The sequence below is a fragment of the Leptopilina heterotoma genome, unplaced genomic scaffold, assembly GCF_015476425.1.
Source record: "Leptopilina heterotoma isolate Lh14 unplaced genomic scaffold, ASM1547642v1 Lhet_111, whole genome shotgun sequence".
NCBI classification, from domain to species: domain Eukaryota; kingdom Metazoa; phylum Arthropoda; class Insecta; order Hymenoptera; family Figitidae; genus Leptopilina; species Leptopilina heterotoma.
Genome location: NW_025110830.1, coordinates 683,309 through 700,195, shown reverse-complemented (window position 1 = coordinate 700,195; position 16,887 = coordinate 683,309). Strand labels below are relative to the sequence as shown.

Sequence of the window (16,887 nt, the reverse complement as noted above, 5' to 3'; positions counted from 1 at the left end):
ATTTATTTGATTCAAAGAAAAATAATTTGATTCAAAGAAAATTTACTTGATTAAAAAGAAATTTATTTAATTCAAAGAAAAATAATTTGATTCAAAGAAAATTTATTTGATTCAAAGAAAAAATAATTTGATTCAAAAACAATTTATTTGATTCAAAGAAAATTTATACTTGATTAAAAAAAATATTTGATTCAAAAATAATGTATATTTCAATCAAAAAAAATTTATTTGATTTCAAAGAAAATTTATTTGATTCAAACGCAACAGTTTTTCTAAGGATATGAAATTGAGACAAAAAACGAATTTATTTGTTTCAAAGAAATTTTCCTTCTTAAATTAAAGAATAATTTCTTGATAACAATGAGAAAATTTCTTTGATTTAAAAAAAAATTTCTTGGCTACAAAGAAAATTGGTTTGAGTTAAAGAAAATATGTTTAAATCAAAGAAATTTTCTTTGAATCAAAAACATTCTTTTTGTTTGAAGGAAAATTTATTTTGAGTAAAACAAAACGAGTCTAAGAAAATGATTTCTTTAAATTAACAAAAACTTGTTTCTGAGTGTTTCCTAAAAATTAATTGTAATAATAATAATAATATAAAAAATTTTAATAATAACAATTTTTAATAATCAATTATTTTAATTCATCAATTTACAATCAGGATAAAATGAATTCTAAAACGTATCGTTATAATTAGAAATTAGGACATTTTAACAAAATTCTTACAATATAATAGTTTTGGACATGTCGTGAATACCCTCTAAAGTGGTTCTTAAAAAAAAAGTTGAAATTTTTTTCTTTCAAAGAATCACTTTTTTTCTCTCATAACTTTGACACTTTTTTTTTAGTTCCTCTATAGAAGTTGATGATTCTTATGTGAATACTGTTTCAATAATTATATTATATATTTATATGCAATTTCTACAGATTTCTGAAATTTATTTTCAGAAACATTTTTTTTTCATTTCTCTAAATTTTCGAAGCACTTTGGTGAATTTATCAGCCATTTGACTCACGTTGGACGACTTGATTACTTGAATATTCAGGTTCTTATAATAAATAATTAATTATATTGAAAATAAAAATAAAAAGAAGAAGAAAATGATGAGGATGAAAAAGGAGGAGGAGGAGGAGAAAAAAAATTAAATCAGTGTCTTATCACACCTTTATCACAGTTGGACATTTTATGTCCTTAATCGATGCACTGATTTTTTTTTTTTTTTTGTAATTTTTTTCTACATAGTGTATCATTTGAGATACTTGGCTGCCCAATCAGTTCGTCCATGAAGACCTCCACTTGGTCTTGCACTAAGTAAACCGCCGAATAAATTCGACTGAAGCGTACCTTTGCTCACTGGCTCTAAAAATTTAAATTTTTACAATTAATTTACGTATAATATGTAAAATAATAAAAACAAATAAAAATAAATAAAAATTTAAAAATAAATCAAATTTATAAAAGAAAAAAAAACAAAAAAAGAATTTCATCAAACACAAAAAGAAATTTATATTTACACCAGCTTAAAATCTACACTAAAAAAAAATTTATTTGATTCAAATAACCGATTAATTGACTATTATTAATTAAATATTTATTTGAATCAAATAATATTTATTGGAGTCAATTAAATGGTTCAATTCATATTTGCTTCAAATACAGAAATTATTGCTTCAAATACCATTTAATTGACTCTAATAAATATTATTTGATTCAAGTAAATATTTAATTGATAATAGTCAATTAATCGGTTATTTGAATCAAATAAATTTTTTTTAGTGTACTAAAACTACTACTACTGAAAACTCTACTTTAAAGTACGGAAGAAATGATTTTTTAAAAAAATTATTCCTCTAAAGACTAATTTTAATTTCTTTTTATTTTTTATTTCATTTTTTTTATTTTCATATTATAGTATATAAACATTTTTAATAAAAAAGTATAAAATTACAATGAATTAGTATTTTTAACTTTGTTATTTACAAAGAAATCAGTTTCTTTGACTAGTTTCGTTTCCTGGAAAATAAATTTTCGTTTAAAATAAAAAGAGAATTTTTGATTCAAAAAAATTTTTTTTTGTTCAAAGAAAAGTTTTTTAATTTAAACGTAAATTTTCTTTGATTCAAGCAAATTTTATTTGAATCAAAAAAATTTGTCTCTTTAATAAAGAGACACTTTTTATTGAAGAGACATTTTTTATTAAAGAGATATTTTTTATTAAATTATTAAAGATACATTTTTTTGAATCAAATAAATTTTCTTTGAATCAGACAAAAATTAATTTTCAATCAAAGGAACAAGTCAAAGCGAATGGTAGCTTTGACAAAAAAATTTACTGCTTATAAAAATAGTATAAAATTATTAAATTAATTATAGTATTTTTAACTTGTCATTTTATGAAGTGCGACACAGCAAGAAAATTACCAAACAAATAAGTAACGAGTGCAATAGACTTCTATAATACATCAATGCACAAAATTTCAATCACATTAGATAAAAACAAAATAAAGTATTTACGTATTGTTTGCTTGGGTGTATTTATACAGTACCTAGATTTTTACAAAATTAGAAAATTCTATATAAATATTCTAATAATATAATTAAACAGAAAAAAATTAAGATTTAAATATTTTAAATCGAGGTTAATGAGATAATAAAAAGTTAAATAAAATTAATTCCGAATTTCGTAATATATTTGCTTTTTTTTTCTTAAAAACGATTTTTGATTATTTTTTAATAAAACCTTTCTTTAGGCATTTTTACTACAAAATAATATTTTCATAATATTATTTATAAATTAAGATTCAATATTATGTAAATTATATATGCAAATTTTGAACAAATTTACATTAATTTTCTTGAATTGAAATTAAAATTAAGTAACTAATTATTTAAGTTAATTAATAAATAAGTATAAATAAATAAAATAAAATTAGAATTCCAATGAAATTCAAATTCCAAAGAAAGTAATTTATAAATAGTTTTAGATGCGATTGTCTCCCTAATTTTTCAAATAAAAAAAAAATTTTTTTTATGTAGAAAAAAATTAAAATCAAGAAGATAATAATTATTTAATTAATAATTTTAGAATTTTATAAATAGATAATTTAGTCAATAATTGTTCGAAAATATTTGTAAAATTTGCTGCTTATGATAAATAGAAAGAGTAAATTCCTTCGATATTCATACGTCATAGACAACGAAAATAATTGGATATAAACAGAGTAAATATTAATCCAAATCAATAAAATGTAAATTATGCCTTATGAGGTCTAACTTTATTTGCATAATTATTTAAAACAATTATACAGTCAATTTAGAAAGTTTAATTAAGTTTTATAAATGGTCGAAAAATTATAGACTTAAAAAAGAAAATAAAAGAAGGAAAAAGAGAATAAAATAAGTAAAATAAGAAAAAAAATTAAATGATACATTTTATAATAGTATATGTGATAAATAAATATAACATAAATGGAAATATTATAAAAATTGTATTTTTTATGTTAAATATTAATCAACCTATAAATGAGTGTATATACTTAATAGAAGTACATTATAAGTAGTCATACACTGTATTAGTCATACATATTAATAATCTTGATTATCTATATTAATAAATAATTCATAATCGTATATATATTATATAATAATAATTATTTTATGTAAATTTAGGGAAAATTTCATTTTTATAATTTCAGTAGTTATATCGGATATTAGTCAGCCAAAAAGTACATTTAGATTGGAAAAAAAGTAAACAGATATTTTTTATGAATTAATAAATAGAAATATTTTTTGTTGTTGTTAAAATTACAGCGTGTGCTTATAAGTGATGTACTAGATAGCGTCGATATATTATTTAGAAAACAAGTAGATATAGTCAATGTAGGTCATTCTCATTAATGTCAGTAATTGTCGCTGTAATGCAATATCAACGAATATAATCATTTTCTAACTCCTTTTGAATGAAAAGAAAAAATGTAACGGGGTTTTTCATGAAAAATTAAGGAAATTAAATTTTGAATACATTATAATAATCGTAAGTTTCCTTTCCGTTAGCAAATTATCTGCATTCATTTGTTTGTTTTGAATATTAATTTTTGTGGGTTATTTTTATTTTTTTTAATGTCAAAAAAAAACGAAAAAAAACTCGTTTTATTCACTTCACAAAATTGACAAAAATTCCATTCCATATTTTTTATTTTCCTGACTTTTTCCTAATTTTCATCAAAAATATTTACTTTTTTCTTATCCTGCTTATAAATTGAATTTCTGCTACGAATTTTATTATTCATGGAATTTAAAATAATTTAATTCTTGCGAAGAATTTTATAAAAATTTTTAAATAAGTCATTTCTTTCAAATAATTTTATGCAAATTCTAATTTAAATAATTGAATTGATGAAAATTTTTATTATTCAAGAAAAGAATTGGATTTTTACAAACCATTTTTTAAATAATTGAATTCTATTTGGAAATTTTATGAAAATACAGTAGATATTGAAAATCATTGAATTGCGAAAATTGTTTAAAGATAATTAAATTTTACAAAGAATTCTATTAAAAAATTTGTCAATAATTGAATGTCTGTGGGAAATTTTATTAAATTTTTTTAACTTAGAATGTTTTCAGGACCTTAAAAATTTTCAATGTTTTCAGGACAAATTTATTTGATTAAATTTTGTTGAAAATAATTAAATTCCTAAAAAAAACATTTTATTATTTATGAAAATAATTGAATTCTTGCAAACGATTTACTAAAACTTTTTAAAATAATGGAATTTTCAAGAAGAAATTTATTATTTTAAAAAATAATTGAATTATTGTGATGAATAGTATTGTTCTTTGTGAAAATAATTGAATTTTGAAAAAAATTTTATTAAAATACCTCAAAATAATTGAATTTTCGGGAGTAATTTTTTTATTTATCTTTAATAATTGAATTCTTTCGAAAAATTATGTGTGGTAAATAATTGAATTCTTAGAAAAAATGTTATTAAAATTTTAAAAAATTGAATTATTTCAAAAAAATTTAATTAAAATTGTATTTAAAACAATTAATTTCATTCGAACAATTTTATTAAATTTTTGAAAATAATTATTCAATTCTTCCATAGAAATTAAAAAAAAAAATTTTTTTAAATAATTTATTTTTGTCGAGGAATTGAAATTAAGTTTTTAAGAATAATTAAATTTTTGAGCAATTCAATTTTATTAAAAATAATTGAAATCCTGCTATAAATTTTATTATTTATGAAAATAATTGAATAGTTTTTAATTTGAATAGAATTTTATTATAATTCTCAAAAATAATTGAATTACAGAGAAGAATTTTATTATTTTTGAAAATAATTGAATTATTGCGGAAAAGCTTATTAAAATATTTAAAAAGTATTGAATTTCTGTAAAAAATTTTATTATTTTTGAAAGTAAGTGAATTCTTCATTAGAATTTTATAAACATTGTTTTAAATAATAATTATTTTTTTTCGAAATATAATAAATATTATGAAAATTTTATTATTTAAAATAATTGAATTCTTGTGTAAAAACTTTATTTGTGAAAATAACTGAATTTTTCGATTATTAATTTAAAATAGTAATGAAAATAATTGAAATTTTTCGACGAGTTTTATTATTTATGAAAATAATTAAATTCTTGCTTAGAATTTATTAAAAACTTTTTTTTTAAATTGATTTTTAATGAAAAATTATATTATTAGTGAAAGTAATTGAATTATTGTGAAAAATAAATTGCGCATAAAATTTTGTTAAATAATTGATTTTTTCGAAATTTTTTTTAAAATATAGCGAATTTAAAATAGTGGAAATTCTCTAAAAAAAATATAATTTATATTCTTTGTTCAGAAAGTTAAAGATTATTTTTAATTTAGGTATCAAATATCAATTTTTGCGAAATTCAATTTACTTCGTACAAGAAAGTTTAATTATTTTTAATTTTGAAAATCTGATGTAAAATTTGAAATTAGTATTAAAATTTGTTAAAGTTTTTTATGTACTTTGAAGTTTAAAAGTATAATATAATTTGAAAATTTAATTCTAATTAGTATTTATATTTATAATACCAATTTATTGAAAATTATGGCGAAAGTATCTTTTAAGTTCCTGAAAATTTGTCATCAGTAGTAAAAGAAATTTTTGTCTCATTAACAATAATTATAATGATTAATTAGTCAAATTAATTAATAATTGTCATAAAAGACAATTTTAGGCGGAAAGTTCGTAATAAGTAGTAAAAGACAATTTTAGTCAGACTGATATTATGATACTGATATTATGGTTAACATTAAGTAGTATAAATCTTCGTATTTCATTCTTTCATTCTCTGTCTGTCCACACTTTGAAGTTATAGTTTTTGTGTATGCTTTTGTTTTTTTTTAATATTATTTGACAGATCGAAAAAATACAATTATTTTTTCATGATCTATAATAAAACAATATTTGAAATTAGAAAATATAAAAAAATTATGATTAACAAATAAATTTTGTTGATTATATGCTTTTTTCTATATAACAAACTTCGCTTGACTGATTGATCTAAATTCTGCAAATGTTTCTTCTTTTTATTTATAAAAAATAGAAAATTATTAATTGTTAAAAAATTATAATTAAGAATATAATAATTAAATATACCCATTTTTTTTTAAATTGTAAAAAAGTGTTACGATATTAAAGTACGACCTCCAAGTGATAAAAGACATTTTTATTCAGACTAAAAGTTTAAGAATTTACTGAAATTTCTTTTAAGTAGTATAAGACCATTTTAGTCAGACAAAATGTTTAGAAATCTTTAGAAATGTTTTACAAGTAGTAAATGTCAATTTCAGTCAGACTTAAAGATTTAGAATTTACTCAAATTCTTTTTATGTGAAAAAAAACCATTTTATTCACATACTGAAAGTTTAGTAATAATTAAAAATTACTTTTAAGTAGTACACGGTCATTTTAGTCAGACTAAACATTTATTGTGAATAATTAAAATTTTTTTTTAAAGTCTGACTGAAAGTTAAGGATTTATTGAAAATTTCTTCTAAGTAATAGAAGACAAAAATGATAAAAATTTAGTCGTACTGAAAGTTTAGAAATTAATAAAAAATTCTCTTTAAGTGGTAAAATACAGTCTTAGTCAGACTGGAAGTTTCAGAATTTTTATCCATCTTTTTAACAGTTCAAGTAATTTAAATATCAAAAATAGTTGAATAAACGTATTTTTCCTTTAAAACATGCAAAATTATTTGATTTTTCTATAAAATTAATTCACTTAAATATGGAAACTTATTTTACCATAATAACAAAATTAAATTTCTGTATATTCAATTATATATATATAAGATGAAAATATAGAGATGAGAAAATATTTGTTTTGCGTGCAATATGTGAAATCGAAAGCAAAAGCCACACGAACAAACTCACTCATATTTTGAGTACCGTAGACACTAGCGTATGGCAATTTTGTCGTTTGTTCAGCAATATAACGATTTCTCGCGATAAAATGTTGCCTCGTTTGATTTTCCAAATTCTCCCTCGGCGTCCAAAATGATTCCTGGAAATCCTCAATTTTATCCAATGTTGGCGTGTGCGCCAAGCCACCGTTCATCATTAATCTCGAACGATTCATATCACTCTCGCCATTTCTGTAAAAATCCCATAGAGAAAAAAATTTTCAATTAGAAAAAAAATCATAATTCACAAAAAATGAATCAAAAAATTTATTCTGCACTTTTTATTCCAAAATTGTAAATACAAGACCATGTATTTTTTGTTGTTGTTGTTGTTGTTGTTGTTCGGAATTTGAGAAAATGTTCAAGAAATGCTACACAAAACAGCACTGATGAGACTGTTTTTAGAAAATGGAAATTTTTAACTCAAATAATAAAATAATTATTGTCTCGTCTTATTAGTAGTAAAAGACAATTTTGGTCAGACTATTATAGGAATTTGAGAATTGATACTTTTTCTAAGTATAGTAAAAGAGAATTATAGTCAGACCTGGGAAATTGAGGATTAACACTACACCTAAGTAGTAAAAAGTAGTTTATGTCAGCCCCAGTTAATTACATAACTAAAAGCTTTTGTTATTAAAAAGTTTTAAAGAGACTATATAATTTTAATTCGAATTAGTAATATTCTACTAACAAATAATAAAATTTCAGTAATTGCTGGCAATTTTCATGGATGATATTTCCTTTTTGTAACTAGTCGGACTGAATGTTTACAAATCAATTAAAATTATTTATAAGTAGTAAAAAGTAATTTTAGTCAGACTGAAAGTTTAGGAATTATTAGAAATTTCTTCCAAGTGATAAAAGAGAGTTTAAGTCAAACTAAACATTTAGAGGATAGAATAGAAACGTTTTCGTCAAGCTTTTAGTGAATTATTTAGAAGTCAATGAAAATCATTATTATAAGTAGTAAAAAATAATTTCAGTCAGACTGAAAGTTCAAGAATTATTAGTTGTTTCTTCTAAGTGATAAAAGAAAGTTTTAGTCAGACTGAATTTAATTTAATTTAAGAATTTTTTCTCAAAAAGCTTAAAATTATTCTGAAAATTTTTAAAATAAAATTCGTCGAAACTATTGAATTACATATTATCACAAATTTTTATAAAATTCCTCGAAAGAATTCAATTATTTTCATAAATAAATGAATATGATATTATTTGAATAGAATTGCCAACAAGAATTTAGTTATTTTCCTGAATATAATGAATTTTCTCAAAAGAATTCAATTCTTTATCAAGATTTTGTTTAAAATTCTTTCTAAGAATTCAATTATTTTCAATAAAATTTTAACTAAATTTCTCGAAAAAATTTAATTATTTTCACAAATTCACTGAGAAAACAATACATTTCAATGAAACTTGATTTTCTTCATTTTACAGTCAACCAAAAATTATTTTTAAATTAGACATAATAATTTTGATTCAATAAATAATAAGTTTGATTCAATTATAAAATATTTTGTCAAGGAATTTTATCAAAAAGTAGTATAAAAATATTCAATTTCTAGAATTTATATATGAAAATTATGAATTTTGTTGTCCAACGTAACAGACTCAAAAAAGGAAAATTTAATTTTAAATTTTTTCTATTTCTACCAATAAATAATTAAACAAAATTATAATTTCAATTAAAATTCGTCGAAAAAATTTGAAAGTGAAAAATTATTAAATACATTAGATATATTAAATAATATATTTAAAAATAATAATTGTATTCTTTCGAGAAATTTTACTAATAAATTGTATTTGAAAATAATTTAATTTTTCCAAAACATTTTATTATTTATGAAAATATTTTAATACTTGCGAAGAATTTTCTTATTTATGAAAATAATTAAATTCTTGTGGAGGATTTTACAATTCAAAAAAAAAAATAATTGAATTGTTTCCAAAAATTTTATTTGAATTTTTGACAATATAATTGAATTTTTTGAAGGAATTTTATTAAAAATTAGGAAAATCATTTTCAATAATTTTGATGAAATTTTCTTAAGAGAATTTCATCAAAATTGTTGAAAATTATTGAATTTATATTAAAATTCTTGAAAATACTCGAATTTAATTAGTATTAAAAAAAATAATTGTATTCTTTCGAGAAATAGTGAAAAATAAATTCAATTTATATATTTTTTTTGCAATAATATTATAACAAAACAAATTTGAATTAGTAAAAATTTGAACTAATTAGAACAAAAGTGATACGAAATTTAAAAAATTAATTTCTAAGTAGGTAAGTAAAATTTCTTTTCCTAGAAAATAAATTTTCAAAAAATCGTATTTTGCATTAATATTAATTCTTTTTTTTACAATTATTACAATTAGAAATATTTTAGTTAAAATCTCGAGAAAATAATTGAATTGAAATTTTGAAAATAATTTTTTAAAGTTACAATAGAAATTCTTAAAAATTATTCGTTTTTTTTAAATCTTAATACCTATGTGTAATAGAAAAATAATGGATAATAATTAAATATTTATTGCAAAAAATCTATTTAAGTTCCAAATGATTTTATAATTAAAGATATTAAAAAAAATGTATTATAAACATATTTCGGAGTTTCAATTATTTTTAGAGTAACCTAAAATATTTTTATTTTTTTAATCAAAGTTTTGTCTAAAAATCAGGGAATTCTTTCAATCTTTCATGGAATAATTTATTTTCAGAGTTATTTTTTATAACCAGGAATTTTTTTTTTTATGAAAACGAGTTATTTTTTATAACCAGGAATTTTTTTTTTTATGAAAACGAGTGGCCACTTTGAATAAGTAGTAGAAGTCAGTTTTAGTCAGACCAACAGTTTTAGATATTAGCGAAAATTTCTTCAAAAGCTGGTAACCGACATTTTTATTCACTCTAAAGTCTAAAATTAAGAAAAATATCAGAAAATTTATGAAATTAGAAATATTTTAATCAGACTGTAATTTTAGCTGCGCAGTGGTACAAAAACTTGAGTTTTTGAGAGACTTCAAGTTTAGCGAAAATTCGCAAAATTATCTTCCAAGTGCATATAAAAGACATTTCCATCTTAGACTCAAAATCCGAAAAATTATATACTAGAAAATTTTGAAAATGTAATTTTCGAGAATTTTACTTCTCAAATACGATGAGACAATTGCAAAATACAACAAAAAGTAGTACAGATGCAGTGACTCTAATAACTGGTGAATTCTCCCACCTCCAAAATGCCGATAAGAACAATTCAAATATCAGCGGTGACCATTTAATCATAAACTGAAGTACCACTTTACTCCAATCGAGGAAATTCTCTAAATACCAATTAATATCATCACTCCAAGAATTTTTCTCCATCTCGACAAAATATTTTTCACAAATTTCAGAAAATCCCCATTTCCATCCCAACGACGATAATGACGATTGACAAGGGTACTTGATAAGAATTCTCATCACTTGAATCCTCACATTCGGATCGGTGAGAATTTCGTAAATGTACTTCAATACCAAAAAGGAATATTGTAAAATTCGCTCGAAAAGAATCAGGAAAATTTGACAGAGAATCACAAATTGAAAGATGGCAACCGACCAGAGAATAGTGAAAATTTCCAGGAGAATCACAAGGAGGTAATTCAAACACAAGAGGGCGAAGGGAAAAAGATTATTCCAAATGTGCTCGATGTCGTCGATTTTTAAATTGAAAATTTGTAGAAAGTCACGAAGGAGGAGATTGAGATTTTTGAAGTGTTTGAAAATGGGGAGTAATCTTTCATTGTAGGTTGTGGAGAGAGTTTTAAAATTGAAAAAAAGTTGGAAATAATGTTTTGAAGAGAGAATCTGTTGGACGAAGGAAGGTTTCTTGAGGTGGGTGAAAATGAGTAAATCGTCGATGTGAGTGAGAATTTCTTCGTGGGCGAGGAAGCAGCGAACGACGAGGTAACCGAGGAGGAGTGTCAGGTGGCCGATGAGAATTCGCTTGAGAAGAGTGGGAAAGGGTCGGTACCTGGAAGGCAAATTCGTGCTCTGGCCAGCGACGTACCGAGCGACGCTGAGGTAATGTTGCTTGGCCGAAAGTTTCCTCGCACTACTTTTCATGTTGTTGCTCTGGCTCTGCTGATTCTGATGATTCTGCTGCTGAAACTGATTCTGCTGCTGAAACTGATTTTGATGTTGATACTGATTCTGCTGCTGAAGCTGATGCTGATTCTGAAGTTGATGCTGATTCTGCTGATGATTATTCCAATTATTCGGCTCTTGCGGTTCGTCCCATGCAGGCAACGACCAGTTGTTGGCATTGGACAGCTTTGGATTCTCGATGGAGTAATTGCTGCTCCAATTGGCACGATTTTCCTTGTAGACACGGTCGGGTACAAGTTTCGTGTTGGAATTGTCCGGGATGATCTTGCTCCTGATGCGTGAGAACAACAACGGAATACTGAACATCGTAAGATCGAGCTTAAACTGATGATTGGTAGGAGTTATCAGATTTTTTTTTTTTTTTTTTTTTATTTTGAAGAATTAAAGTTAAGGTGTAACGCACCCAAGTAGATCGGCGAAATCATCATCGTCGTCGTCGTCCCATTTTGGAATACTCTCACGTTTACGACTATTGTGATTCAAAAGAGGTAAAACTGGCTGCTGCAATTGCTGCTGGACATTGTGGTTCTGGGGTAACTTCTCCTGTACTCTGAAATAATGATTTTCTTATTATTAATTGTTAGAGAAGTTTTAATTTGTGTAACGCCTCTTTCGAAGGTTGACAACTATAATATTTTCACCGCACTGAGAAAATTATTCTCTTGAAATTTTTGTTTTCAAAGTTTTTCTGCGGATATCAAATTGAGACAAAAAATGTATGAAAATTGGGATACCCGAAAATTGTTGCTATGCAACAATTCTCATACGTTTTTTTGACGCAATTTGATATCCGTAGAAACACTGTGTTAAATTTGAATTGGTAAAAAATTTTACTAATTTAAATTGTGATTAAATTTTTGCTATCAGAGTTGTCCTGCGTGGATATCAAATTGAGAGAAAAAAAATTTATCAAAATTGTTGCGATGCAATAACTTTCATACGTTGTTTGTCTCAATTTGATATCCGCAGAAAAATTGTGTTTTAATTAGAGTAAATTTTACTAATAAATTAAAATAAATGACTATTTATTAGTAAAATTTACTAATTCAAAAGCAAAAAGGCAGTCTCACTAATGGAAATTATTAAATACTAGCAAATCTTCGCAAATTCTTCGCAAGAATTCAATTATTTTTATAAAAATAATAACATTCTTTGAAAGAATTCAATTATTCTTATAAATAGTAACATTTTTTTTTGCAAAAATTAAATTATTTTTAACAATATTTTAATAAAACTTCACAAACGAATACAATTAATTTTTAAAGCTTTAATAAATCCTTCGAAACAATTCAATTATTTTTTTTAAAAAGTAAAATCTTTGCAAAAATTCAATTATTTTCAAAACAATTTTAATTGGATTTCTCCGGAGAATTCAAATATTTTCAAATATATCCATAAAATTCAATTATTTCCTTAAATTTTAATAAATTCTACGAAACAATTCAACTATTTTTATAAGTACTATAAAATTCTTTGCCGGAATTAAATTATTTTTAATCCAATTTAAATAAAATTACCTGAAAGAATTTAATTATTTTCCAAAATTTCCATAAAATTCAATTTCAGCAAGAATTTAAAATTCTCTAAAAATAATTCAATTATTCTCAAAATATTTTTAAAAAATTCAACATGAAAATTAAATTACTCTCAATGCAATTTTTGAATACATTCGTCAAAAAAAAAATGAAAGAATTCAATTATTTTCAAAAAAAAAAATAAAATTCTTCTAATGCGAATACAATTATTTTGAATATGCTTAATTTCAAAAAATCCTTTTTACAGAAATTCAATTATTTTCGAAACAACTTTAATTCAATTTCTCGAAAGAATTTAATTATTTTCAAATGTTTCTATATAATTATTTAAAACAATTCAATTTTTCCTATTAATAAATTCTTCCATCATTTCAATTATTTTTATAAACAGTAAAATTCTTCGTAAGAATTAAATTATTTTTATAAATAATAATATTCTTCTCAGGAATTCAATTATTTCCAATAAAATTTTAATAAAATTCTTATCAGGAATTCAATATTATTATTTTCAACAAAATTTTAATAAAATTCTTCTTCATAAAATTTAATTGCTTTCAAAATTTCTAATTAAAATTATTAAAGAAACTCTATTATTTTAAAGAAATTCAAAGAAATTTTTCAAAAGTATTTAATTAAGATTTTAAAAATTTTTAAGAAAATTCATGGCGAGAATTTAATTATTTTTGCAAGAATTAAATTACTTTCATAGATAATAAAATCCTTTGGAGGTATTTAATTATTTTTAATAGGTACAATTTTAACAAATTTTATGAAAGATTTAAAAAGATTTATAAAGATTCCAAACCATTATAAATAATTTAATTATTTTATTTAGAAATATAAGTAATTAAAATTCTTGAAAAAATTCAATTATTTTTATAAAAAATATTTTTATTTTAATACAATTTCAATTAAATTACTCGAAATTACTTAATAATTTTTAGAAATTTTTATAAAATTTTTAGAAAGAATTCAATTATTTTTAAAAACAATTATTTTCATAAATTAGTAAAATCTTGGAAAAAGTTAAATTATTTTCAAACAGTTTTATAAAATTATATAGAAGAATTAATTTACTTGGAATTCAAAATGATTAAATTTACAAAAATGAGATATATTGAGATATTAAACTTATATATTTATAAATTGACTTTAATTAAACAAGACCATTTAAAACTATTTAAACATTTTTAATTTAGTATTATATTTTCTCAGTGCGAATGTAAAATAGCCCTTTTTGAAGGTGTTACACAAAAATGTTTCCTAATAAGAAACCAATGAAATTTTTCTGATGAAATTAAAAATTCTCTGATGCGATAAAAAATTAAAAGAGCAAAACTATTTTCCACTATTTAGAGAGATGTTAAATTACATTATAGAAAAATGAAGTGAACTAATAGGAGGATTTCAAAATCTATAAAAATTGCAGAATAGAAAAAAAACTCTACATTATATGTGATTCTACAATAAAGGAAATTATTATTTTTCTTCAAATATAGAAAATTTTTAAGAAAGAGCTCTAATTTTATAAAACAAGAAGTGATTCTCAATATCATACTCTAGTGCGAATTAAAAATTTAAGGCTTTCAAACAGCATGCAGATGTAAAAATAAAATTTAGAAGTTTACAAAAGAAAAGACTGAAATTTAGAAAACTGTACTTATCTAGAGAATTACATCTGCAACAATGTTACACATTTTTTGCAAAAGAAAAAACCGAAATGGTTTTAAAAAAATTTTTTAAACAGAAAGAAAATAATTTTTGAAATATTTACGCTTTAAAAATAACAAATCATTTATAAAATAAAAATATAATTTTTCGTGTTAGAAAAAATTAAAGTTTCTCTCATTTACTTTTCATTTACCTAGAATTCAAATAATGAATTCTTTTCATAACTAAATAAATATAAAATTATAAAATTGTAAACAAATGAATATAAATAAACATAAAATTTATAAAATCCTAAATATAAATTAATAAATAAAAAATAAAACAGAATTTTTTTTCTTTATTTTTGATTAAATTTAGAAAAATATAATTCTGAGAAAGAAATAATTGCTGGAAAGAATTAATATTGTTATAAATGTGAAATATGAATGTTTAAATGAATAATTAATTACCTGCTAAGATTTATGCTACTTCCATCCTGGGAATTATAATTATGAATCGTTGGCGGTAAATTAACTTTATTCATTACAAGTTCCCTTTGGGATCCTACACCTATTTTTTTACTACTAATTACTCTGGGTCCACGAACTTGAAAGTATGGATACCTAAAAAGGTGTTTTTCAAACAAAAGATTACAATAACACTAAAAAAGTTGGAAATTAAATAAATTAATTAAAATAAATATAATTATATAGTAACGTAGGATTAATATACAAAATGTAATAAATTAAATTATATAAAATATATAGTAAATAAAAATATACAAAAGATAGTAAATAAAAATACAAAAGATAGTAAGTAAAAATACAAAAGATAGTAAATAAAAATAAACAAAAAAAAATAGTAAACATACGAATAAGTAAAATAATTTTTTTTAATGTGATAGAATCGTTAATAAACAAAAAACCTAAAAGGTTCAAAATTTAATAAACAATTAACATACATAACATATCATATAAGAATTTTAGTAAATTTTAGTAAAAATTACTAGGATTATTAAAAAATATTTTCATATTAAAATTGAAAAAAAATCACTTTTAGAAATTGGTAAGTTTTTGTTTATAGTTAACAGAATACTTTTGATATTTTTATTAAACTATTCTTAAATAAAAAATACTGAATATTTTTTTTTATATAAACACAGTTTTTCTAACAAGGATATCAAATTGAAACAAAAAACGAATAAAAAATGTTGCAACATTTTTGATTCGTTTTTTGTTTTAATTTGATACCTATCCTTAGAAAAACTGAAGAATACTGAATATTTTTTCTATAAAAAATACTGAATATTTTTTTCTATAAAAAATACGGAATATTTTTTTCCATATAAAAAATACTGAATATTTTTTTCCATATAAAAAATACTGAATATTTTTTTCCATAAAAAATACTGAATATTTTTTTTATGTAAAAATACTAAATATTTTTTTTATATAAGAAATACTGAATATTTTTTTCTATAAAAATACTGAATATTTTTTTTCTATAAAAAATACTGAATATTTTTTTCTATAAAAAATACCGAATATTTTTAATATGTAAAAAATACCGAATATTTTTAATATGTAAAAAATATTAGATATTTTTATATGTTAAAAAAATGTAGTAATATAATTTAATTAGCATTTTGATGAAAAACTGTTATTATACCTAAGAGATTGTTGTGCAGTGGGCCTCTTGATAGGATTCCACTGTAGCATATCTTCCATAAGAATCACAGCAGGTTCACTAGCATTAGGAATGAGTACACTAAGAGAAGTTCGATTAAAATTTGGAAACTTAAAATTCATCGCCGACGCCAATTGATAGCCCTCTTGCCAATCGTTTTTATCCGGTGTGCCAATTACCGAGCAAATCTTGAATATCTCGTCGATTTCACTTTTCCCCGGGAACAATGGCCTAAATGTGTAAAGTTCTGCCATTATACAGCCAACTGCCCAAATATCGATAGGACTGTTGTACGTTGTTGAATGCAGTAGAACTTCCGGTGCTCTGTACCTGAACGAATGATAAATTTTTATTTCGTTACTTATTATTTATAAAAATATTTAAATATATCCTAGTAATTATTTACTTA

The 16,887-nt window shown here is 22.0% G+C and overlaps 1 protein-coding gene across 9 annotated transcripts in view; it reads right to left on the bottom strand.

Moving 5' to 3' along the window:
- Positions 1-692: 692 nt before the first annotated feature.
- Positions 693-16,887, bottom strand: part of LOC122504730 (serine/threonine-protein kinase ICK-like) — a 38,850-nt gene continuing 22,655 nt past the window's right edge. The window contains exons 5-10 of one of the 9 annotated variants that reach the window (XM_043615967.1): positions 16,461-16,808; positions 15,263-15,415; positions 12,011-12,157; positions 11,474-11,905; positions 7,429-7,649; positions 693-1,360 (exon numbers count right to left, since the gene is read on the bottom strand). In XM_043615967.1, coding sequence (XP_043471902.1) covers positions 1,248-1,360; positions 7,429-7,649; positions 11,474-11,905; positions 12,011-12,157; positions 15,263-15,415; positions 16,461-16,808 — 1,414 coding nt within the window. In that variant the 3' untranslated portion in view covers positions 693-1,247. Of the gene's footprint in view, positions 1,361-7,428; positions 7,650-10,227; positions 11,926-12,010; positions 12,158-15,262; positions 15,416-16,460; positions 16,809-16,887 lie in introns of those variants that run through there. The other 8 variants (XM_043615975.1, XM_043615985.1, XM_043616006.1 and 5 more) reach the window with 8 other exon arrangements.